The sequence below is a fragment of the Pagrus pagrus genome (assembly GCF_965226575.1).
Source record: "Pagrus pagrus genome assembly, chromosome: 16".
NCBI lineage: Eukaryota > Metazoa > Chordata > Actinopteri > Spariformes > Sparidae > Pagrus > Pagrus pagrus.
Genome location: NC_140200.1, coordinates 18,829,184 through 18,856,119, shown reverse-complemented (window position 1 = coordinate 18,856,119; position 26,936 = coordinate 18,829,184). Strand labels below are relative to the sequence as shown.

At 41.2% G+C, this 26,936-nt stretch overlaps 2 protein-coding genes and 1 long non-coding RNA gene across 3 annotated transcripts in view; 2 read left to right on the top strand and 1 right to left on the bottom strand.

Annotated features, from left to right (window-relative positions):
• LOC311271816 (exostosin-1) overlaps positions 1 to 26,936 on the bottom strand; it is a 288,114-nt gene that overhangs the window by 79,891 nt on the left and 181,287 nt on the right. The window lies entirely within an intron of this gene.
• Positions 22,512 to 24,062, top strand: LOC311271594. The gene is made up of 4 exons (XR_014624445.1): positions 22,512 to 22,673; positions 22,795 to 22,895; positions 23,300 to 23,318; positions 23,516 to 24,062. It is a non-coding gene; the product is annotated as an uncharacterized lncRNA (long non-coding RNA).
• On the top strand, positions 24,204 to 25,791 carry LOC311271495 (pleurocidin-like peptide WF3). Its single transcript, XM_084377191.1, has 4 exons — positions 24,204 to 24,577; positions 24,683 to 24,783; positions 25,228 to 25,246; positions 25,440 to 25,791. Exons 2-4 carry the CDS (start codon positions 24,684 to 24,686, stop codon positions 25,546 to 25,548), a joined length of 228 nt encoding a protein of 75 aa, XP_084233317.1. The 5' UTR covers positions 24,204 to 24,577; position 24,683; the 3' UTR covers positions 25,549 to 25,791.

The window sequence follows — 26,936 nt, the reverse complement described above, 5'->3', positions numbered from 1 at the left end:
TGAGAAAATAACCCTGTTTCTCACTTGATTTATTTCCTCAGGAAACAGTTTCCTAATGGGTTTATTGTCCCAATCACTAAAGAAGGCTACGTCTGGTTAGACTTTCAAAATAAGGCTCCGCAGCCAATTAAGCAATAATACGTGGTATGTCACGTATAGTTAGACTTTCAAAATAAGGCTCTACAGTCAAGTTAGCAATAATACGTAGTATGCATCCAGTTAGACTTTCAAAATAAACATTGCTGACGAACAAACATCATTACACATGACTTTTGGATTGTTATTAACGTTCTGAAAAGTACAAAAACTACTTGCCTAGGTTAAGGAACAGTTCATAAGTTATGTAGTTCCGTCATTTACATACATCACCTTCCTTACTGAATATATAATATATAACATATTATATGTGATATAACTAAAATATCACTCTTGATTCTCGGTCACAAACGGGACAAGAACTTTAATTTCTGGAAAGTCCAGTGTATGACCCCTCCAATGAAGCCAAAAGCCCGCCAAAAGGAATTTTTCACACTCTTTATACTATTGTTAACGAGGCGCACTTCAAGAAGTGACACTAGAGGGGTCTTAAATATGGTAGCTGCATCTAGAAGTTTGTTGCATCCACTAAACAGCCAGGTGGCTTAGCCGTGTGTTTAGCTTCAGGCTAACAACAGTACGAGCCAAAAGCCAAGCTGTCTGCATGCTAAAGTATTTAAGGACAGCATTGAGTAAAACATAAAAATAACATAAACTTGCCCTGGGCAGTATAATGCTATAAGCACACCGTGTTATGCCTTTGAGTTGTGTATAAATATATATTTGTCAGTGTGTGTGTGCCACAGGCTGTGCTGGCAGACTCTTTGATATGGCTGCCATTCACTAGGGAAGAACTTTAATATTCTGACTGTAGCACCAACACAAACACACACACACCTTTAGACACACATGATCACGTACAAAGACAGTTGGTGGTGGGTGGCCTGTTCATATGCTGCCTCTAGCTTCAACAGTGCCGGCGTCCCAGAGGGCCAAACAGGAAGAGAAACACATTCCCTGAAAACACACTGGCAAACACAAAGCAGTGTCTGAAAATCAAATTTATAAGCAAATCATGGTCTTTTATTTTACTTAAAAACCCTGCTGTGGTTTAACTGCAGCTACTCCCATATTTTAGAGGAATCTGCCTCCTCATGTGTAAGAACTTGTTGTCACTCTCTTTGCTTCACGGATACTGATGTTGTAAAGGAATGCACTACCTGAAAATCGTCACTGCAGGTTTCATTTAGGTGTTTATAAGAAGTCTGTTTATTTGGACAGAAACTAGACTTCTGTGGCACAAAGTCATGAAGTCAGCATGCGGTTACGAAGGCAGTAGCAGAAGAAATTCATGGTTGCCTTCAGCCTCTTGAGGAGAATTTTTTCTATGAAAAAAAGAAGTTTCAAGTTCGGTATTGTCATTTAAATGTTCAAATTTGCCCTGACCAAATGAGGTTTGATATGGAATAAAACATTAGATATTTCTGTTTCTGCTTTATTGATAGTACTTACACATACAATGTACAATGTAGCGAAACTTCCGTTCTTTGAGGAGCAATTGGCAACCAGCATACGGTGCCTGGGGGCCAACTACAGATCCAAGCCAGTGCCTTTGGTCAAGGGTTGCAATGAAAAAGTTGCCAAACGGGCGACCGCAGTTCGAGTCTGTGTTGTAGCATTTGTAAATGTGACACCCCTGGATATATTTAAGGAGAGCTGGAGAGCTTATCAACTGTTTTGGTGACCAAAACCAGATATTTTGACCAGAAGTCTGTCCATCTCCAGATGTGTTTGTAGCCACAGAAGTGGTCGTTTGTGAAGGAGACCTCAGGGCATTTCTAGCCATGTTTGTGGCAACCAAAAGAGGCATTTTAAGCCAAACCATAACGTTTAACTAACCATGACCGAGTGGTATTTGTGCCTAACTTGACCAGAGCATAAGCACAGCTTTGTGACATGAGATAAACTTGAAAGGAAAATTGAACCTAAGCAAAGGTGAAGTTGCAACACAAAGAGTATCTGTGGTTCTGCACGAGGGTACTTAACTAACATTTATTCTGAAGGTTGGGCTGACCCAGGACCTTCTTGCTGTGAGTGAGGCAACAGTGCCAACCGCTGCATCGCCGTGCTACACCATTTGAGTAGAGCAAAGCTAGACCAGTGAACTGCTTTCCAAAACCTGGCGTGGACATTACCCACAATACAACTCTTCGACTGAGTGACATCACTGGAGGCAATTCATCAGATTACATGCAGCTTCCTCTTGAGCTACAATTCGCTTTATACTTCTTTTTTCCCCCAGTAGTACTCCCCAAGACATGTAAACACATTTTAATGTATAACATTTGTGGTTTTGTCCACCCTTTAAAACCAAGAATCCCAGGGGATACGTGGAACATTAGTCTGCATATAAAGCCTTACCACTGCATAGATCTTCACATCATAATATATTAGATTCATCCAAAACAACCACCTGATTCCCAAGTAATTATGGATGACCAAGCCAGCGAACAGCAAACAAGTAATGTTATACCAAAGACAATGATCTGCGCAGGAGCATCTGACAACAACATTGATTGGGCTTCATCAAACATATGTACACACTCACATGTCGGTCACAAACAGCACACACACACACACACGCACACGCACACACACACACACACACACACACACACACACACACACACACACACACACACAGCAAGCTGCAGATGTATATCAAAGGTTGTTTAAACAGATAAATGCAAGTAATACAATATTTCTGACAGGTGGCTGTCGAGGTGATTCAAGGTGAAATATTTTGCAGTATATGAAACTGCTGAGTGGCAGAAACTTTTAAAGCATTGGCTGGCATCACAAACGTTTCGTACAGTACTGGAGACAGGCTTTTATCACAGTCAAAACTTACTCCCTTTACACCAGGGGTGCCCAAACTTTTTCCTTAGAGGGCCAAAAGCAAACATATATTGTATTTTGTATTATTTACTGTTTTTTCAAGATGCATATTGGTTCTTGGATCCCAAGTTCTCTGTGCTCTCTGTCATATTCAAAAACATACTAATTTTCCCTCTAGAAACATCTGGCAGAACCTTATGGTGGGCCCACGGGCCCCACTTTGGCCGGCCCTGCTTTACACTGTGTTACTATCATTCTGACATAGTTCTGATCCAGAGCTGATTATATTACTTTCTAACTTTTAGGATTAAAAAGTGGATTTATCTTCACTCCCGCTTATCAACCCGATTCCAGCTGCAATCCGCGGAGGTGCCCTCTGTTGTTGGGTGTTTATGTTCTGTAATGCCGACTGGAGCTGGAGGGGATATGTATTTTACTCCATAACGTCACATGACAGAGAGGAGAGGGGGAAAAGGAGAGAGAGAACTGGAGTCTCTGGTGAGTAGTGAGTTTATTGAGAGGCTCAACTGAATTCAAACACACAGACACACTCATCCTCAATGCGTGCTGTTGCCCACTAGCTCACAGCTAATGTACAGTGAAGTATTCTGGCTGTTTGGAATGAATAACAAGAAGAAACACAAAAGATCCCACGCAAGTAATGTGAGGCGAAAATTTGCTTTGTGCCAAAGGGGGGGAGCCTAAAAAAAAAACAGAAATAAAAGTGAAAGCCCTCACAAGAACAGAAGTACAAAAATGTGTGTGTGTGTGTGTGTGTGTGTGTGTGTTTTCCATTTGGCCTCCAGCCAGCAGTTCACTCGGCTGGTCTGAAGTGAAACAAGGAGACAAGCAGAGCGTGCTGGTGGCAACATTCAGCTGTCACTCTCAATATCCCAGGCACACACACAAACAACACACACACACACACACACGAACACACATGAACACACACACACGAACACACACATACACACACTTACGCACACGCTGAGAAATGCTCTCGTATTTCTCACACACAATGCTCTGCCTAATTAGGGTTGTAATGTGAACAAAGGCAACCGTCCTATCTGCCACAGCAGACCTCTGAGCGCTCAAGTTCAGACAGGAAACCTCTTAGTGAAGTCATGTGGGGTCCTTCATTTGTCTCTCTTACACACACACACACACACACACACACACACACACACAGACAATCATAGCTTATGTCACCCTCGACTATGTTAAAGCCCATTCACACACAGAAACTGTATATTTTCTGAATTGATAATTAGTATACATCCACAAATACTGGCTCAATCTTAAATTGCATGTATTTTCTGTGTTTTGGCCTTTTCGTCCACATTTAGACAGTGTCTTTCTCACCAAAAAAAGCTGTAGGAAAACGTTCCTCAGTGTGAATACATCTGAAAATGTCTGCCTTGCTTTTAGGTGTGGGCGAGGAAAACTATGACATAAGTCTGAGTTAGACGACTGTCTGTCTACTCTAACTCCATCTGTGATCATTTGAAATTGATCTGTTGCCTGTTGCCATTAACATATTTTTTTATTTTGAGATACAATGGAGTGATTGTAGCATAGTTACTTGATAGACGTCTCAGTGCCGCAGCTGTTTTGCTTCAAATCCTTATTTTATGTGTTGTCAGTTGTGTAAAAATATGTAAATGAAATCTACAGGTATCTCGGTATAGGTGATACATAGAGCAGGACTACAAACGCTGGAGGTTTAACTGGCTGACACTCAGCAGTAACCAGCTGTTTCTCTCCAGATGTTGGCTGTGAAGCACATTTTAGTTCTTTTTTTAAACTGACTACGAGGTGTCAAAGTGTTTATGAAACAGTCTCATGATTCCTCTGATGATTATAAATTACTTGTAACAGAAAACAAGACCATCAGCGAAAAGACTGCTATTTTTATATAGTTATTATTAATGCCTGTGCTCAGGACCGATCACATATACAGTATCACACAGAAAATCACATATAAATATATTACCTCATCGCGATCTGTCCTGCGGCCTCTCTGTCACTCACTTCCAAAACAAATGCACAAGCCGCCGGCATGTGCTGGCAAAGATCTTTACAACAGATGGTAACACTTTTGTCCAAAGGGGCGCTAGAATCAACAAAAACTGAAAGTTCCTCGTAGTCACTTAAATAACAAAAACACAATGAAAATATTAAGCAGGTTTCTAATGTTAGGTGTTGGATGTGGATATAGATGGAACTCTTCATGTCTGACAATGATTGTGTGCATTCACATTGTTTGTTATCCTGATTTTTATGTAATCTGGTGGTTTAATAAATTCATCCTTCCCAATATGATTATCATGTGCACCATTAAACTACTTTCAAGTTCTCAAGAAGAGTGAGGGTGCTGTTAATGGAGACAGTCACTTCTCAGATATTGACTGAGGTCACCGATCCACGTACCGATCCAGATTCCAGTCTGTCAATATCCCATTGCACTCATGAATAGAAATATACTTGCTAATCATTGATAACGCATTGCTGTGCACTTGATGTGTTCAAGTTTTTCAAAACAAAAGAAGTTGCCATAGCAATTTGCTCTTCTACACAGATACAGTATACAGTATAAGAATTAATTAAAATATAAAATAATCCAACAAATTATATATAACAATGTTCAAACCCAGAGAACATCACAAGTTTAATGAAGGAAATGAAATGAAAAAGTACATTTCCCCTCCATCTCCAGTCAGCATTACAGAACATTAACACTCGACAATGGGGGTCACCTCTGCGGCTCACTGCTGCAGTCAGGTTGATAAACAGGACTGAAGATAAAGCCAAAGGTTAAAAAGTCATCTCTGAGCCCCTCTCCCGTCGGCTCCATGTCAGAGCAGAATCTGAAGTGACTCTGGACCCGACTCGCTTCTCTTGAGCTGGTTTACTACAGCCTCATGTAATCTTACGCATAATACACACAAGGACAATAATAGTAATATTAGTAATAATAATAATATTTAAGAATAAAATAACTCTGATATCGTTATCAGTATCAGCAGGCATCCAAATTCAGGTGATGGAGATATATAGATATATTGTAACTGAAAAAAAAGTGGATTGTGCATCTATAATGTAGAAACAATATTTCTTAGAGGAATAGTTCAACATGTTGGAAAAAAGTTACAGCTCCCTCCCTCACCGCAGGTTAAACGAATATAACATGTTACTAAGTGAGCTTTAGAGATGCTAGTAGGTGGATTTTAATACCTTTGAGGAGAGCCTGGCCAGCTGTTTCTCCTGTTTTCAGTCCTTGTGCAAGGCTAAGCAAGCCAACAGAAGTTTCATGTAGTATTTACTGTGACTACACAAAGAGTGGAATCAATATTCTCACCTAACTTTTGGCAAGAACGAGAACAAGCAACAGCTACTTAAAAACATTGTAGTGAAGAAATGTAAAGGTAGTTCAGTAAGTTCAGGACAGTAACTTAATGATGTGTTTGATCTGTTTTTGTGTGTGGAGGCCAGTAAATGATTTTAAGTGTACTTTCCACAAACACCTCTGCAGAATGGAAAACTATACGAGTTTCTCAGAAGACGGTGGGATGGGCTTGGTTAACTTTTCGGCTCACACACATCTAGATAGGAAAACACACATACACACACACAAAACTCTCTCTCTCGCACACAATCACACACACACACACACACACACACACACACAGGCGCGTCCCTGTCCTCCTGCCAGTAATGAAGCAGATAATAAGCTGCTTCACGCTCTGCTGTAGCAAAACCAAAATCAAAACACTGTTGATTTAAGAATCAAAATGCGTACACTCATGGGTTTTTCATCTTCCATGCTCTGTGGCAATGATGAGGTAGAGCTTCAGTGTGTGTGTGTGTGTGTGTGTGTGTGTGCAAGCTGTATATCAAAAGCCTGAGGAGCAGACAGTGGGTTTGCTAGGCAGCGTTGAGAATCCATTCCTCGTGCCTCCCGCCTCATTTCAGCGCTCTGTATTTCCAAGAAATGATTCTTTGACTTTGACACACTGACGTCGCCCAGAAAGAGTTTATTTTTTTCAAATTTTCTGAACTTGTGAAAGGAAGAAAAAGGAAGAACAATAACCGTGCTAACATTTTTGATTTTAGAAGGACACCAAAAGCCCAAAGAACTGAAGTGAAGGAACTGAAGGGCAACTGAGACTGAAGTTCTATATGTACGGGTGATTTTGTAATATGTAATATTCTCATAACAGTTTCCAAAGCTGTTCTGTAGTTTATTTCTGCGTTAAAATCGAACATTATGCCCTAAAAATCAAAAACACCTACTCGTTTCATCTAGTCAACCAAGAAGGTGATTCCACATAAAAGCCTGCTTCCACTATTGATTTTTCTCCTTAAATTAATGACACAAAGGTGTTGATGTGAGGTGAGAGATGGATGGTAAGCTTTGAACTAAAAATCAAAGAGGTTGCTGCTACATAAAAGGACAAAGTGCCTGACACTTTGAACTTCTGGTTATAAACACAACTAAACCATGTTTCACCTGAGTTTACACCGAGTTAATAATTCCTCATTTATTTTTGCGTGTTTGCTTTTTGTCACATAAGTTACCTTAATGACCATATCCTTCACCCGAGGGAGCCTGTACACTGTATCACACCAACAGAGTAAATGTCAGCAAATGTTGAGCCTTCAGTGTGTGGATCAGGGTGAACAGATACCGAGGACGCAAATAGAAAACGCAATCATTAATGAAACACTGTACATAAATACCATGCTATTATTAATAAGATACATACAGTGGAGTCCGAGACCATCCGACAAAACACCTCCACCCTGCACTCGTCCCGAGCGTGACGCCACCCTCTCCACTACAAGCAACAACACAGGCCCAACAAAGCGAGCTAAAAGCCGAATCCCTGAATAATGTGCATGAATCTCAGAATATTCCAGTACCCGGCAAGCCCCTGAACCGCTTCAGCGACAACCCAGCTGGCACAGACCCCACAAGTCCATGCAAAACCCTATGTGCTAACCCTGCACAACCTGACAGCACCATGAGGAGATTCCATGCCACCCCCTCCAGTCCCTAAACCCACAGATTCCCAACTGTGGAGGAAAGACCACAACAGCCAAGAAGAGCTGAGGGAACGTTAGACAGAAACTAACTGGGAATTAAAGGATAACTACCGTTTTTTACAACCTGGACCTTATTTCTAACAAAATATATGATCATTTACTCACCCAGATAACTTTGGTGTCATTTGAAGTCGTTCGGACGAAATTAGATCCGGTGTAGCGCCGATATATCCATATAATGCGAGTAACGGGGCATCGACACACAGCCTCTATATAACACATTATCTGCCACGAAACTAGTTAATTTCACCAACATTTTGTTACGATATGCTAGTGCTATTCCCCTCTGAGTCCGGGCTCGTCTGTTGTCAACATCCGGGGTCTGTAGGTTGACCTACTACCTCTGACCTGGAAGATGTCGTCTCTGAGCTGCGCGCGCACCCGCGACAGCCCGGCTTGTTTACCTGTAGCTGCTACTGCTAGTTTGACCCCGGATGTTGATAACGGACGACCCCGGACTCAGAGGGGAATAGCACTAACGTATCGTAACAAAATATTAGTGAAATTAACTAGTTTCGTGGCAGATAATGCGTTATATAGAGGCTGTGTGTCTATGCCCAGTTACTCGCATTATATGGATATATCGGCGCTACACCGGATCTAATTTCGTCCGAACGACTTCAAATGACACCAAAGTTATCTGGGTGAGTAAATGATCATATATTTTGCTAGAAAAAAGGTCCAGGCTGTAAAAAACGGTAGTTATCCTTTAAAATGGCATGTTCAGCAGAAGCAGAAGAAGTTTCCATGTAATGAATTAAAGAAATTACCTCCTATTCATCAACTGATTAATGGAAAATAGCAGAGTGTTATTATTTATTCATGTTGGGGTAATATGCAATACATTTAGGCACTAATTATTGTGGTAATTGGGGGAAAATGTCAAAGAAATTTCAAACAGATTACTTGGTAATTACCACCAACCAGAAAATTAAGTTTTACCAACATGTAAAATATATTTGTAACTGTATGTTTACTTCTTTGGAAAAACGTATATTCACTTTCTGGGAAGTTGTTATTTTCCCATGTTTGACATCGCTTTTGTGATAGTCTTTCATATGGATCTCAAACATAAAAAAAAAAAAAGAGAGAAAAATGTTTTTTACCTGCTCTTCTCTCAGTGACAGCGAGGCTGTTGTTAAAAACACTTGGATGTTCTTTTGATTCACCACATTTGACACTATGAAAAAAAAAATAATCCATGCTTATTCACTTACTCCCATGTTGCAGCAAGTGACAATTCAAAGAAAGGAAACACATTTGAAAACAACATATTTTCACACAAGCATCAGATATTTCTTATATGTGTTTCTGCTGGATCTGAGAAGCTGTTGATGTTGGCTTGGCGCCCACCTGGCTTGTACCACTGCTGCAGACACATATATCATAAACACATATAGGCTATTTATATAAAAACACACACACACTTTTTACTTGCAAGTTTTTTTATACTTATCTCAGTGATACCTGTCCATTGGTTTCAGTTTATTTTTGAGGTGGATGTATTATGCTCTCTGCAGTATCTCGGATGTTGATTTACCTCCTACTGAATGTCTTCATATTGTTTCTATAAATGCTCCAATCTCATGTGTTACTGTGAAATGTTACTTTTGAAACTCAACTGGGCTCTAATGGTCAACTGGGGTGTCGAAGAAAATATTAAAGTTTATCCAAGTTCTCTTTTTGAAATCTCAAAGTCAGAAACATGGGTTTTCCTGGAGTTTTGGTATCACGAAATAAAGTGTAAAATCCACTAACCAGGCAGGTTAACAGGCAGTGTGTCCCTGTGTACTGTAAGTGAGGCTGTTAATTGGTATCATCTAAAAACGCTACGGAAAAACTCACCTAAGACTAAATCATACCAGCATCTAGCACTTGGCGGTTAAGACCCCTCAGCCACTTAGTTATTAATCAAAAATTCTACCATATAGTTTCTCTGTTTAACACCAACTTTACTACTTCTAATCTTAAAAGTAAAAACTATAGAAGTGGATAAATATCATTCCTAAAGAGAACTTGTGCTCAAACCAGTACAACTGTAAGCTAGTTTTAAAATGTTATATCCTGATTTCCTTGAAGCCTAGTGATTGTTCAGTTCCACTTTGTTGTTGGAACAGAAACTCAAGTCTGACGGCATTAATCCAGGTGTGTGCCTCTGTGTGTGTGTGTGTGTGTGTAATGCGCCACTCGCCTGTCTCCAGCGAGGGTTTAAAGAGGGATTGAATTAGAGGAAGGATAGCTTTCAAGTGGGGATTAGGCTAAAGCTGGGTCTCTCAGGGTCATTATTCAATAGCCAATGAGTGGCATCAGGACCCCTGAAACCCAGCAGAGAGCAGGCAGAGAGTGGCAGCTCCATCTGTAATGAAAGAAAGACAGCACAGGAGTGTGTGCATAATGACTACAGCGATGTTATGGAAGAGTTGAGGATAATAACAGCAATAACTTTGAAAAACTTTCGTTGGCTGATGGAGGAAGTGTCAGGCAGGGCACTCAGATACAAATCCCGTCACACGAATGTCTCTGCAGTCATTTCTGTTTCATGTTGGTTTTCCAAGTAGGTACACAGAGACACAATTCATATTAAAGATGTGTGCAATAAGTCAATTAGACAGTTAAACACTGCTACCTGTTCTACTCGGCACCCGAAACACGAGTTAGTTTGGTGGTCCTAGAAGCACCTATTATAGCAGGAATTACCACATAAGTATTTGCCAGGTGTTTTTATTTCTGATTGTCTGTTGGTTTTGTGTCCCAGCCATGCAAGATACAGTCACAAAACCACAGGTGTGTGTCCTTGAGATCATAATGAAGGCAGCGTTCAAAGATGGGTGTGGTCTAACTAATGAGTACTGAATACTGAGCGATGCTGTAAAGGCTAGTATATGTGATTTGGAACGACAGAGCCTGTCCTCATCAGGAAAACGACTGTAGAATGTATATGATTGTTGCCCTGGCAACATGACGTACAAGATGCCGCAGGGGCCCGCTGGGTAATTTGTCAGTTATATTGGGAGTTCACTACAAGTCAGTTGTACGTACAAGTTCGTGTAAATAAACCTCATTCTCTGTACTTTACTACGTGGATTCCTCGTCTCTTCTACATGGTGTCAGAAGTCAGCCTCTGCTCAATATGTCCAACCTTCGACGGATTGATCCGCTCGTCTTTGATGAGAACATCGCCGACAACTGGGAAAAGTTCAAGCGGGAATGGCGAGTCTACAGCGTCGCAGGGCTAACGCTAGCTAGCGAAAAAGTGAAAGCGTACACACTTCTCAACCTCGCAGGTCCAGATGCGCTGGATAAGTACGACACATTCTCCTACGAAGACGGTGAAGATCCGGAAGATCCCGACATACTGGTAAAAAAATTTGATGAGATTTGTCTACCTGTTAAAAACGTCATCATGGACAGACATGCATTCAATACCACCAGTCAGAAGCCACACGAATCAATCCAGTCGTATGTCGCCACGTTAAAGTCCCTTGCAAAGAAATGTGAATTCGGCCCGTTACATGATGAACTGATTAGAGATAGGTTGGTGTGCGGCGTCCGCGACGATACCGTCCGCACCCAACTACTAAAGGAAAAGTCACTTGCGCTGGATATTGCCATCGAAATGTGTGTGCTACACGAGCAGTCTGAAAGGGGCAACAAGGAGTTGAAGAGGGAAACTGGCATTAAAGAAATGAAAAAGGAAGAAGACGTGTGTGCAGTGCAACTAAATTCATGCTCAAACTGTGGTGGACAGCACCCTCCCAATCGCAATAGCTGCCCAGCCTTCAATAAACGCTGCAACTCGTGTGGGAAATGGAACCACTTCTCCAAATGCTGCAGATCGGGCGGAGAGCGCAAACCAGGCGCACAGCGTGGACAGCAGCCGAGCAGACCACCCCATACCCCACACAGAGGATACACACACAGAATAAGTGAACTGACGGCTACAGAAAAGGGCGAGATATTCACCATGCTGTCATCCTCCATCACCGGGAAACAGCTAAAGGTAAAGATTGACACGGGAGCTCGGTGCAATGTGGTTTCCAGGGCCACTCTTGACCACACTGACCCCAGTGCACACATCGACCACAGTCAAGTAGTCAACCTTGTAGCCTATGGAGGGCAGGTAATAAGAACAATGGGCATAGCGACTGTGCATCTTACATGCGGGACATTAGACTTTCATGTCGTTGACAGTGACGTGAAACCCCTGCTTGGTCTCACTGATAGTGTGAAACTAGGCTTTGTGAAACTGGGACCGAACGTGCATGCACTACAACAGGGGGCACCAGAACTCACAGAATACAGAGACCGGTTCGACAACAGCGCTGTAGGCAAGCTGCCGGTCGTATACAACATGCGTCTGGACGACACGGTGCACCCCACGATATGTGCCCCTAGGCGGGTACCACTGGCCATGAGAGACAAGATCATCCAGGAGCTCGACAGAATGACCAAGCTGGGAATCATCAAACCAGTCCACGAACCCACGGAATGGGTATCTGCGATGGTGGCTGCCCGCAAGAAGGATGGCAGCATTCGGCTGTGCATTGATCCGGTTCATCTCAACAAAGCACTCCTCAGACCCCACCATCCAATGAAAACCGTTGAACAAGTGATAGCCGACATGCCAGGTGCCAAAGTGTTCAGCATCCTAGACGCAAAATGCGGATTCTGGCAGGTGCCACTCAGCAGCGAGTCATCCAAACTGACCACATTCATGACGCCAGTGGGCCGTTATGCCTTCCTCCGAATGCCCTATGGCATATCGACGGGGAGTGAGGTGTTCCAGAGGTGCATGGAACAACTTTTTGAAGGACAGCCATGTGCAATCGTCGTTGACGACATCCTCGTCTGGGGCCGGACGGCAGAGGAGCATGACGCGCGTCTACGCCAGGTCATGGACAGGGTGAGTGCCGTCAATCTCAAGCTGAATCCGGAAAAATGCCGCTTCAGGGTGTCTGCAGTCTCATATGTGGGGCATTTGCTCACCGACCAGGGGATCAAGCCGGATCCTGCCAAAACTGCTGCGGTTCGCCTGATGCCCCCTCCGGAGGACAAGCATGGGGTCCAGAGATTCCTCGGCATGACCAACTACCTGTCAAAGTTCATCCCAGGTTACAGCGAAGTCACAGCACCCCTGCGTCAGCTTCTCCTGCAGGACGTGGACTGGGTCTGGCAGGAGCATCACACAGCAGCATTCAACAAGCTCAAGGGCCTCCTCACCAGCCCCCCAGTCCTTCAGTACTTCGATGTACATCAGCCAGTGGTGCTGTCTGCTGATGCCTCTCAGCACGGGCTAGGTGCTGTCTGCCTACAAAACAGCAAGCCCGTAGCGTTTGCCTCCAGAGCCCTCACAGAGACGGAGAGCCGATACGCACAGATAGAGAAGGAGCTCCTGGCTGTCGTCTACGCCTGTCACAAATTCCATGACTACATCTATGGCCGCCCTGTGACAGTGGAAACCGATCATCAGCCACTCATCACCATACTGCGGAAACCCCTCCACTCTGCATCTGCCCGCCTCCAGAGAATGATGCTGAAGCTGCAGCGCTACAACCTCCATGTCACGTACAAAAAGGGCAAAGAACTGTATGTTGCGGACACCCTCTCACGTGCACATCTGCCTACTGTTGACCACACCAACAGCACTGAGGATTACGACGTCATGACGGTGGAGGTCCTCTCATCGAGAAGACTGGAAGAGCTGCGGCACGAAACGCTGGCAGACCCCACATGCCGCCAGCTAGCCAAGATCGTCAATACAGGCTGGCCTGACTCGTCAAGAAAACTGCCCCACGATATCAGACCATTCTACAGCATGAGAGACGAGCTCACGACGGACAACGGCCTGTTGCTTCGTGGCCAGCGATTCGTCATCCCCCACTCACTGCAACACTACTACCTCAAGCAGCTACATCAAGGCCACCCTGGCCTCGAAGCAACAAAACTCAGGGCCAGAGAGACCATGTTTTGGCCCACGATCAACCAGGACATCGATCGTGAGCTCTCCAAATGTACTCCATGCATCGCACTGCGACCTCACCAGAAAAGAGAGCCTCTGAAGCTACACGACATACCTGACTTACCATGGGCCCTCACAGCAGCTGACGTTTTCGAGTGGGAGGGGAAAGAACATCTGGTACTTGTCGACTCGTACTCTGGCTGGTATGAAATAGATCATCTCCCCAACACCACTAGTGCAACCATCATCGCCAGGCTGAAACGGCACTTTGCTACACATGGTGCACCTCAGGAACTGATGACTGACAACGCTGCTTACTTCACAAGCAGGGAATTCCAGGAATTTGCACATACATGGGACTTTGCTCACGTCACCAGTAGTCCCCACTACCCCCAGTCAAATGGATTAGCCGAAAGGGCCGTTCGTTCAGCCAAACACCTGCTTGAGAAATGCACACGAGACAAGACAGACATCTATGCGGCTCTGCTCAACATTCGAAACACACCAAGAGATGGACTGCCCTCACCAGCGCAGCGCTTGCTGTCTCGGCGCACAAAAGCTCTCATTCCCATGACCAAAGCAATGTACGTACCCAGCGTGCAGACACAGGTGCAGGCCGCACTCACACATGCAAGGCAGCGATGCAAGGCACATTACGACAAGTCAGCAAAACGCCTGCCACCACTGCAAACAGGAAACACGGTCAGGATGCAGACAGCAAGGGGATACGATCGGCTCGCCATTGTCACCGGAGCTGCAGCTCAACCCAACAGCTACCAGGTCCAGGTCGGGGACGCCACGTACACAAGGAACAGACGTCATCTGCTACTCACCCCGGAGACCTACACCCCTCACTCACCAAGCGTCCCGTCCAGCACCACTCCAGACCAACCACCGGATCTGCAGCCTGCCACTGCCCAGCCAGAGGCAGCCCCAGCCCCAGAAGGAGTGGTCATCACCCGCTCTGGAAGGATATCGAGGCCCAACACTCTCTACAGGGATTACACCACATAGACATCTCTCTCTCTCTCTCTCTCTCTCTCTCTCTCTCCCTCCTCCATACAGGCGCGCACGTGTGCACACACTGAGGCGCGCACGGGCACTCACACTCTTTCTGACGCACACGTACACAAGGGTGTAGGCTGGTCGCTGCCCTAAACCATACCACCGAGCACACACCACACCACAAACACATATACCTACCTGATGCACACACTCACTTACACACACACACACACACAAAAAAAAAAAAAAAAAAAGGCAATGTTATGTGTTCATGGCGCAATGTAGCACGTTTTCTATCTATGTTTATGAATGTGAAGATTGGTGGATCTACTTCTGTAGTCATGCGGGTTCATGCATATTACGTCACGTTTATATTTCCTATACTCCTATAAGGTTATCCCTTCTGCAAGTTCATGCAAGTAGTACTTACACATTCCTCATTCAAGATATGTTTGTGTTATTTAAAATGTTTCAAATGTTCACAATGATTAATGCAGTATGTTACTATTCTGGCATTCCAACCATCTACTATGCCTTATGCCTTATGGACCTTATGCCTTACCCTGGAGCACCTAAGGACATTCCCTATTATCCAAAAGAAAAACCAACACTGATTTGCTGTGCTTTGTGAAGAGGGGGGATGTAGAATGTATATGATTGTTGCCCTGGCAACATGACGTACAAGATGCCGCAGGGGCCCGCTGGGTAATTTGTCAGTTATATTGGGAGTTCACTACAAGTCAGTTGTACGTACAAGTTCGTGTAAATAAACCTCATTCTCTGTACTTTATTACGTGGATTCCTCGTCTCTTCTACAACGACCATATAGGTCAAAAATTCAAGCAGGTCAGTGCGACTCGTATTTACGTTTGTTGTTAGGCAGCGACCTCTAGCGGCTGTAGTAATTATTGCAGCTGCAAAAGAGGAAGTGAGGAGAAGTCAAAGTGCAGGACTTCAATTCAGGAGACAGCTGTTTGTGTCCAGTTTGAAACCAGAAGTCAACTATGAGTACTTTTGACTTATGAACACAGTGAAGTAACGTTATACAGTATACATAACCACAATGTTTTCCTAAACCAAACCAAGTAGTTTTCTTGCCTAAATCTAAGGAAACTGTGATTGTATGATGAAGTTCTGGTACATCTGGTAATCTGCAACGGTCATGTTGTTTTGGGGCGACGCTGACAAACTATTCAGTTTTTTAGGTATGAGGATGTTGACGAGCACGGTGGCTGATGCAATCCCATTGCAAGAATGTCTCTTTTCTTTAATAAATGTATGGATTTAAATTAGATATTGACATAATTTGCCCTGACGTGTTTCGTCTTCCAAGTTAAATGTTAGGATAAGTTTGTAATGGACGTCATACAGTGCCACACATTTCAGCTGCATTTAAAATACAATTTCAAATCAGTGTTTTGTCGGACAATGTTTAACCTTAAACCTGCGTTTTTTTTAGTTTTAGAGCAGTCGACCAGTCTAAAACTAGTGTTTAAATGGAAAATAGTTTTTGGAAACATCCCTAATTTACATATGTAGACATTCACACAAATGGTTTGCTGGATACCAAGCGAACCTCAAAAATGTCATCTCGCATCAACAGACTGCAAAGACTACAGCCAAGCAGCTAACATTCACATCGTACTGCACCTGCATGAGATGAAATCATTCTTTATATCCAGAGGTGACACTAGTCTGTGTTGGTCAACTGCCATAAAACCCCCAAAAGGAGGCACTGTTACTGGGAATGAAACCTCAGGTTTCTGCTGTGATTAGCAGGAATTTTGCCTCCATATTTAACCAAATTTCAGTGGGAAAAAAGTTTAACTTGGAAATTGGAATGGAGGACACGGATCCAAACTGATCACTAACTGAGTGGAACATGAAGGGAAAAAAAAACATGTACAGCTGCTTTTTCAATTTACAGGGGTTGAATGATTGATTGGTGTGAATAATCACTTAAATAATCAATATCAACTCTAGGTTGACAGCTTAACCCAATAACTGATCACATTTATCACCAAATATCCTGTCGTTCATCACTCTACTGTGCCCTTGAAATGTAGGTAGCTTTAAGTAGTTTCGATGCAGAGATTTAGTGAATTGATATCACTTGCACTGGAATGAGCTTTTCTTTAACTTTATTAAAGAGTAACTAAACCCCTAGATTTTGGCTGAGGTGCATCTAGGCTGGAAATTCAAAAAATGCCTTGATTCTGAGCGGGGCTCCAGCAGCAGTTAAGACACGCCCAGTCACTCTGTGCAGCCTCCAACAGAGCCCCCTCCCACACCCACACTTTCATGATGAAAGCTGCCTCCAAAACGTCATCGGCCTCCATCTCAGCCAATAGCAAAATTTGATTGTAATAGCCGGGTTTCAATCCATAGAGGGCAGTCACTCTTACATTTTTACAAGAAAATACGCCAAATTGAAATACTTCGACCAAAATGTCAAGAGTTGGACCAGAATCAATCAACAACACTACTTCATACCCAAATACATTTGTTTTCAGCAGAAAAAAGGGGTTTGGGGGTTTAGTTACTCTTTAAGCTGTAATGATGCATGCCAATGTATAGTACTGTATAACTTTCTGGTGCGTCTGGTTCTGTGTAGCCGAGCCCTGTGAGCAGCTTCAGTTTGTCAGTAGCAAGTTGTGGAGCAAGTGCAGAAATGTAATTTTCACTGAGGGGCAAAACATATTGCCCTGAATCGAGAACCGCAATACTGGGAGAAAAACAAGCAAATGTCTCAAAGGCTATCAGATTAATTGGTTGGTCAATGTTTTGCAGCTTCTTAAGAAGTATTGCCTCATATTCCTTCTCCTCTGGTCAGTCTACATAATGAAAAAAATAAAAATGTGTTTGGGCAATCGATTGTGCAATTGCTCTTCACCATTTAGCTGTGGTTTTGATGTTTTTTTCACATGTAACCTTCTGCATAGGAGCACAGCAAGTTCATACTTCTTTAGACTTTCTGACTTTGAAATGATGTGTCAAAAGCTAAAAGCAACAGTTGATTTTAGTATATAATGTTTTTTAAATAATGTATTTTACATTCTAAACATTATTCTGATATCGATAACTCATTTTGCAACATAGTAGCAACATACAGGTCAGAAAGGCTTGTTAAAAGTGTCATCACAATGAGAAGCTGGTGAAACAGTGAGGAGTAAAGCATTGTGCTTCAACAAAACATGCAGAGAAGTGGAGATGGTTGAGATTTTCTATTTTAGTTGATGCTGTGAATTTGCCGAGACTCAGTTCTCTGAGACAGCAGAGAGGGGCTTACACCAGGATCAAACACAGACCCCCTCAGCTCGTACCTCCTTATTGTCTCTTGGTTTGTCAGGATCATCCTGAGATGCTGATTCTTGGTATTCCACATCACGTAAAGTCCTTAGACATCTCACTGTCTCTATTGACACACGAGTGGAACCAGTTCTGTGTGCTGTTGTCAAAAAATCCACAGAGGTCAGGTTGTGGGTTATACGTATCTATCCTTTCACGCTCCATACCAAGAGTTTTTACCTTAAAAAAGTCTCCAGTAAACAAAATCAATGTGTTGTAATTGAGTTCAGACGCTGTAAATGTGCTCAGCAAAAAGGTTTCATCTTACACAATTACTCTCCGCTGTTCAGTTCAGTTAGGGCCTGTAGATTGTTTTTCATCATCAACCTCAGTGAACGACAGCCATGACTGATGACTCAATTATCATTCACGTGCTCCTAATGGGTCAACGTTACAGAAGGGAAACTGTTGTACAAAGATGCCCTCAAAGCATTCCTGAAAAATGGCAAACAGGATCGCTTTTGGACGCCATGAGATATCAGTGACCTTTGACGACCACAATCTAGTCAGTTCATCCTTGGGTCCAAGTTTAAAGCCCAAGAAATTCCCTCAAAGAGTTCCTAAGATATGTCTTTCCCAAAAAATGGGACAGACGGACAGATAACCAAAAAACATAATGCCGCCAGCCGGTGCGAAGGCATTAGAATGCAGTTTTGAACAGGGAAGGGCAAAAAAGAGTAAACATAAATTTAAAAAAACTATTTTTGTTTAAAGTGCAAAACTGCACAACAAAGACAATATTATACGTCCATATATTTTACTGAGATACAATATATCTTCTATCCGTACATAACAGAATATCTGTACTTGCTTCTGAGCCAGACCAGTTAGGCATTTCCTGTATATTTGGTGGAATTTGTAAATGGATGACCCTGAGGTCATGTTCTACAGTGCACACATTTAATTGGGCCCCTGGTGATGGAAAAGTGGAACGTGATAGCTTTGTGCAACTGTGGCTCAGGAGGTAGAGTGGGCTGTCCGGTAATCTGGAAGTCGCTGGTTTGATTCCCTGGTTCCCCCGGCTGCACGTCGAAGTATCCTTGAGCAAGAAACTGAACCCCAAATCGATCCTGATGAGCAGGTCAGCAACTTCATGGTAGTCTTTGCCACCAGTGCATGAATGTGTGTGTGAATAGGTAAATGTAAGAATTTTCTTCTTTTCAAGCAATTATTGGCTAAGGATGCTCTGAATGACATCTGTTTAAATGAAAAAGGGCAGAAAAAAACCTCAGTAACCATTTCCCTATTATTCTTCTCTGTCTTTGAACTTTCTCACCATTAGTTCTTCCAAGTAGCAATAAAAGAGGAATGTGGATGGTGAAGTGACAAGATATTAATCAAGCTGTTAATACTGATATGGCAAGTACTTTGCATTGTCATTGCCACATTCAGATCAAATAAACCACACAAACAAACGTGTGCAACTCTTCACACGCACACACAGGATCAGGGGGAACTAGCCTCAAATGTGTAATATTTGAGACAATTAAAAAGAAAAAATGCCTTATTCGGTTTATCATACAGTCAAGAGTGAAGAAGTATTTTGACAATCCAATGGCAGTGCAAGAATTTGAATATAAACAAGACCACAAATGGGATTCTCCTTCATGATGATTTCTAGATGACAAGATAGAAACGAAGATTAAGAGAATCAAACCAAGAGAAACATAAGCTGGCGCAATGACAGGCTAAGAAAGACAACCAGATAAATATTTCTGTGCCCATTTCCAACCCTTTTCATCAGAAAACCTATTGGTGCTGCCAGTAATGAGATTTTTCTCTTCAAATATTCTGTTTCTGTAGCTGGGCAGAACCAATGAGAGCAGATTTTCTCTTGTGAAAGACTTAAGAGAGACCAGCAAAAATAAACAACATTAGCAACAAAACTGATAGAAATTGCTGTGTTTCATACAGATGATACAGCCTTTAATGTAAGAGTTGACTGCTGTTCCTTTGTAACTTAATTGCTGTGTTCCCCAAGGTTCCATTCTGGGCCCAATATTGTTTCCAGTATGCATGCCTTTTCTCAGTCACTCATGTCACACAGAACCTTAATGCTCTCCAACATTGCCAGCAAATCACAAAAGGTAACTGGTTTTTCTCTCTAAGTGTAAGGAAATCTACAGAGAAGTGGGGGGAAAGTAAAACTAAGGCTACCAAAGTATGAAAACTTTAAATGTTTTTGATCCTTTTTCATTTTGGTGATGAACCTCAGCATAATTATTTCCTAAATTGCTATGTTAGCATCCAGCAACCACAGGAGCTCCTTAGCAAGTTGATCACAGTGCTCCAACAGCTCATGGTGTATAAGCAGTGTGCACAGTTCATACAGCTTCCTTTTTATTTACATAAGGAAGAGAAGTGGAAGTGCTAGTTGTTGTAGTTGTGCAACAGTTGTGTACTACATACGCACATAAAGTGATGATGTGAAGATTGTTATCTCACAAACACCAGATACAAGTACTTCTGCATATTCTGATGAAAAAGGGGCGGGGGGGGATCTTGGTTACAAGAAAACGGAGCAGTTTTACAAAAAATGTTCTACTTACTTTTCATACAGAACTCAGAACAGCTGCCAGCAAGCTGCTATCAAACTTTTAAAAATGTAGTATCGATACCAACACTAATGCATACTGCAGGAATAATGAGAAACCAAAAAAAGAAGACAGAGTTATAAATCCAGCTTTAAAATCCAGATTTAAGAATGACCCCCGAAAGATATACAAAATTAAAATGATCTTTACTCACTGTAAGCTTAACTTCATCAGACATATAATGTTTGTTTAGTTTGGGCAATGTTCATATTTAATATAAATGACCAATGGCCCCAAATCACACCGCCAAGGCCACATCATCCAGTAACCACACTGAGCAAAAACATATCCAAAAGACGTCTATTAAAAGTCTTTGCCGATGGTGGTGGTGGTGATTGGTTCTGTTTTGGCACAAGCTCCTATAATGCACATAACATTATTTACAATACATTTTTCACAACAACATCCAATACTGCACAAACACCACAACAACAACCTCGCTAACCAAGTCAAGGACATGGCTTGAGTCTCCCAGCAGCTGGATAAAATGAAGATGGTAATGTAGCTGATATTCACTTCATTATGTTACATGTTGACCACAGAAAGGGGATTTGGGGGTCCAGGGGGAACTGGGTATCATTCACGATACGTAAATGACCATATCTGATCATGAAGTATCCTTATTATCCTTATTAACAAATGGGGAGGAACAGGGATGGGGATGCAAAAGGAGCACGGCACCGCGGAATATTTGCACAGGACCCAGTGTGCATAGTTGTCATGTTGCACTGCATTTTTGCATCGCACTGGTGGGAAATGGATTGAAGTGAAATTTTATAACAGACTGAATAAGACACTAAATACCACTATGTCAATGATTCACGTGAAGAGTGTGTTGTGGATTCCTTCGAAAATCAATCCCAATCTAAAACTGTCAAATCACCCGTCCTGAGTCAAGAAAAATATTCAGCTAACGACCGTCCAAATCAGCTTTGTGATGACGGCTCTGTGATAGGTCATCTGAAATGGCCAGCCATGAAGCCATGATTAGAAAGAAAAATCCATTTCCCTTTAACAATTCTCTACATTTATTTGAAGAAAAACTGAGCCACGTTTAACGAAAAAAAACAAACAACTTTATGGAAAAAAAAATCAGTCAATAGAATGAATCTGCATTATAGAAATTCAAGTCAGATTTTTTTTCGTAGTAACAAACTAAGTAAACATCTTTCATATTTTCCTCTGGAGGAATGCAGTATAGGCCATGTTGCTATGGTTACATTTATTTAACTTAAAATATTGATTACTTGTTCACCTTCCATACTAAACAGAAGCAGGGATTGGTCTTACAGCACAAAAATAACCCCTGTGATGTCCCCCCTGTTCGGTCAGAAAGCAATAACAAATGTTTACAACATAGAGTCTGATTTGTGCCTGGAAAGACCAGTGGAACAAAAGCATATATTTGAATTACAATAAAACAAATAGAATTAAAGTAGCAAATCCTCACAGTTAAGAGGCTGTCAACTGAGTTGTTTTTAATCAATTATTGTCTTAAACTCAAGTCTAAAAGCTGAGTCACTTGGGCATCAAAGTTAAACATGAGGAAGTGATGAGATGACTCTTGTTTTGGTGGTTGGCAGAGATCCAATGAGACATCACATTTCAGTCCTGCATATATAGATGACTGATGTGTATCAGTCTACCAGTAGGCACAGATATTTACATTAACTGTAAAGGTCTCACTGCTCTGTTTGAAAACAGCCTTTTGTCTCTGACCGTGAAAGGTAAGAATTAAATTCAAATTTCATCCTCATTTAAGATATTTAAGTTACTCCAACAACAACAAAAAAAACAAAAAAAAACAACTGCTACATTTCACATTTTTCTTTTTTTTTCTTTTTTTAGGATGAAGTGCATTGTGGTCTTTCTTGTGTTGTCCATGGTCGTTCTCATGGCCGAACCTGCTGATGGTTTTTTTGGATGGCTTATTAAAGGCGCCTACCATGGTACGCTGGAATCATTTGGCCTTTTAGTGGCACATACTTTGAAAAAACATGGCTCATGTAACTCATAAATGTTGTTCACAATCAAATGCAGCAGGAACAGTCAGTTTACTCAGGACAAGAAAGTATTTTCAGCAACAGTACATCAGAGCATTTGTTATTAATATAATAAGTTACACCTGAACTTTCCCTACGATGACACGTTAAAGTGACTGTTTTAAAAAAGGGCATTAACATTCTCAAATGAATGACTCATATTACAAGACTAAAATCAATGTGCATTAGTGACCACTTATGATTATTACTAAATGTATTACCCTGCTAAATGGTATGTACAACAAAGGTTTTTTTTTTTTATGTATTAAGAGTTCAGATTTAATGCAGTTGTTTTCCTCTGTTTTATTTAGCTGGCAAGGCGATCCATGGGTAAGGACCTGTTCCTACTATTTTTTTGTTTTAACGATTATTCAATGACTAGTTTTACAAAAGATTTTAAAGTTAAAGTAACCTATATACAACTGTTACACTCAATGTGATACAACATATTATCTATATTTCTTATACTGTATATGATAATACAAATACAAACACTATCACTACACTATCTTCTGTACTTCCACCAGTCTTATCCGCCGCCGCCATGGAGACGTGCAGCAGGAGCAGCTGGAGCAGCTGGAGCAGCAGGAGCAGCTTGAAAAACGTGCACTAGATCGTTTTCGAGTCTGAAGATATGTTTTGGATGAAAGATGCTTCTTAAGAAAGAAAAGTATCTATTAAGTGCGACAACCACTTCTTGACGATACAAATGTCTTGGCTTAATACATTGCAGATTTTTGATCAAATTTGGTGGATGGTCAGTTGTTCAGAATAAATAGGCATTGCAACAAAACATTTTCTGTTGTTTAATTTAGAACAGAAACAAAGGAAAAATTAAACCAGGAGAAACATAAGCTGAAACAATAACAGTCTAATAAAGACAACAAGTTAATATTTTTCTGCATTTTAAAATTAGAAACTCACAATCTCTCTAACAGGACCTGGTTGCTGGTTTGAAAACTGGGGGAGAAAAGTAAAGCCCAGGCGACCAAAGTATGTACGCTTTAAATCTTTTAGGTCCTCTCTTATTTTGGTCATGAACCTCAGCACATTTAGCTTCTTAGAAGCTATGTTAGCAGTCAGCAGCCACAGGAGCGCCTTAGCAAATTGACCAACCTGTTCCAACAACTCAAACTAGTGTAAAGGTCATGTGAAACAGCTCATACAGCTTCCCTTTTTATCTATAACCACATATAGTTGTTGTATTTGCGAAACAGTTGTGTACTACAGTTGTAGTGGTATTAGCATATGAAATGTTTTTTTTCTATATACAGTGATGATGTGAAGAATGTTACCTCACAAACACCAGATACAAGTGCCGTATTGTACTTCTGCTATTTTCTAATATTCAAGTCAAATCACTAAGTCACTATGGCTTGACTGAAAACTTGAACTGGAGGAACTGAGAAGAGAATGGAGATGACTCCTGTTTTGGTGGTTGCCTCAGATGCAATGAGACATCACATTTCAGCCCTGCATATATAGATGGGTGATGTGCATCAGTCTAACAATAGACACAGATATTTACACTAACTGTAAACGTCTCACTGCTCTGTTTGAAAACAGCCCTTTGTCTCTGACCGTGAAAGGTAAGAATTAAATTCAAATTTCATCCTCATTTAAGATATTTAATTTACTCCAACACAAAAAACAACTGCTACATTTGACATTTGAATTTCTTTTTCTTTTTTTAGGATGAAGTGCATTGTGGTCTTTCTCGTGTTGTCCATGGTCGTTCTCATGGCCGAACCTGCTGATGGTTTTATTGGATGGCTAATTAAAGGCGCCGTCTCCGGTACACTGGAATCATTTGGCCTTTTACTGGCACATGCTTTGAAAAAACATGGCTCACGTAACTCATACATGTTGTTCATATCAAATGCAGCAGCAACAGTCAGTTTACTCTAACAGAGATGACAAGGAAGTATTTTCAGCAACAGCACATCAGAGCATTTGTTATTAATATAATTAGTTACACCTGAACTTTCCCTACGATGACAGTTTAAGTGACTGTTAAAAAAGAAAAAAAGATAAAAGATAAAAAGGCATTATCTGATCTCAAATGAATGAATGACTCATAATGACTCATAATACAAGCCTAAAATCAATGTATTAGTAACCACTTATGATTATTACTAAATGTATTACCCTGCTAAATGGTATGTAAAACAAAGGTTCTTTTTTTATGTATGATATTAAGAGTTCAGATTTAATGCAGTTGTTTTCCTGTTTTATTTAGCTGGCAAGGCGATCCATGGGTAAGGACCTGTTCCTATTTTTTGTTTTAACGATTATTCAATGACTAGTTTTACAAAAGATTTAAAAGTTAAAGTAACCTATATACAACTGTTACACTCAGTGTGATATAACATCTTATCTATATGTCTTATACTGTATATGATAATACAAATACAAACACTATCACTACACTATCTTCTCTACTTCCACCAGTCTTATCCGCCGCCGCCATGGAGACGTGCAGCAGGAGCAGCTGGAGCAGCTGGAGCAGCAGCAGCAGCAGGAGCAGCTTGAAAAACGTGGCTTTGTTCGACTTGGCTGAAACTATGTTTTCGATGAAAAAAGATGCTTCTTAAGAAAGAAAAGTATCTATTAAGTGTGACAACTGCTTCTTGACAATACAAATGTCTTGGCTTAATACATTGCAGTTTTTTGATGAAATTTGGTGGATGGTCAATTGTTTAGAATAAATATGCATTGCAACAAAACTTTTTCTGTTGTTTTATTTTTGACAGAAATGAAGAATAGGAGAATCAAACCAAGAGAAACATAAGCTGTCACAATAACAGCATAAGAAAGATAGCCAGAAATATTGCTGTACTTTTAACTTAGAAACAAACAATGTATCCTGCTATGACTTTGCAGACATTTATATACGTTTTTTCATTAAATAAAAAAACAAACAGTTGGTACTATAAATAAAGACATCCCATATTTTTAATTTCTTTGGCTAGGTAGAACCACTGACTTTCTCTCAAAATCGACACCAGCAAAAATAAACAACATTTGAAATAATACTTAACATAGCAATATGATATCTAGTTCATTTTTGTGAAGAGTAATATAATCTTGGGGAGCAATTATTTTAAATGCCCCAGGTCGTAATCCAGTATAAGAATACTGTACACAATGCAAAAGACAATAACACGGGCTAGCATCAGGATAATATCATATGGGTGGCAGTGATCATTTGAAAATGAATTACCGTAGGGGAATATTAGTACAATACTTTAACAATTACAAAATAATTTAATTTAAACAACTGAAAGGAGGAGTCATTATTTTAAAACATAAATGGTACTCTTAGAAAAGCAGTTCGCTTACTGAGGACCCTTCACACCCCCTTCACCACTTGTTTCAGCTACTCCCTTCAGGCAGCTGTTTCAAAGTACCTCTGGCCAAAATGAAAACTTACAAAAACTTTTATTCCCACTGCAATATGCATTTTAAACAAGGCAAAATAGACACTAATCTTTTAATGTATCTTTGCACATGTACTTTCATTGATTCAGGGAACTGTTGTGTGACTTTATGTGAGTCTCATGGGTGTGAATGTTTTTTCATGTTGTTTGAGCCCTAACCGAAGGTAATTTTCTGTCACTATGTGATAAACAGTAAAGTTTCTTGAATCTTGGTATAACTCCAGCTAAGACTATCAAGAAGCAAGGAACATAACATTTTAATAAAATAAAGTTCTTTTATGAGAAATAATGTAATTTTAAGCAGTTTTCATTCACATTTTAGCCCATATTAAGAGTACTAATGACATACTTTTGACAGCTCACAAAAGTGACAGTTGAATATCAGTGTTGATCAATTGTGAGCTGTGTTTGATACAGATGATACAGCGTCCTCCTGCCAAATTAAGAACAGAGCTAGATCTTTTGTATCGCTCCAGTAGAATCTCTAATGTAAGAGCTGACTCCTGTT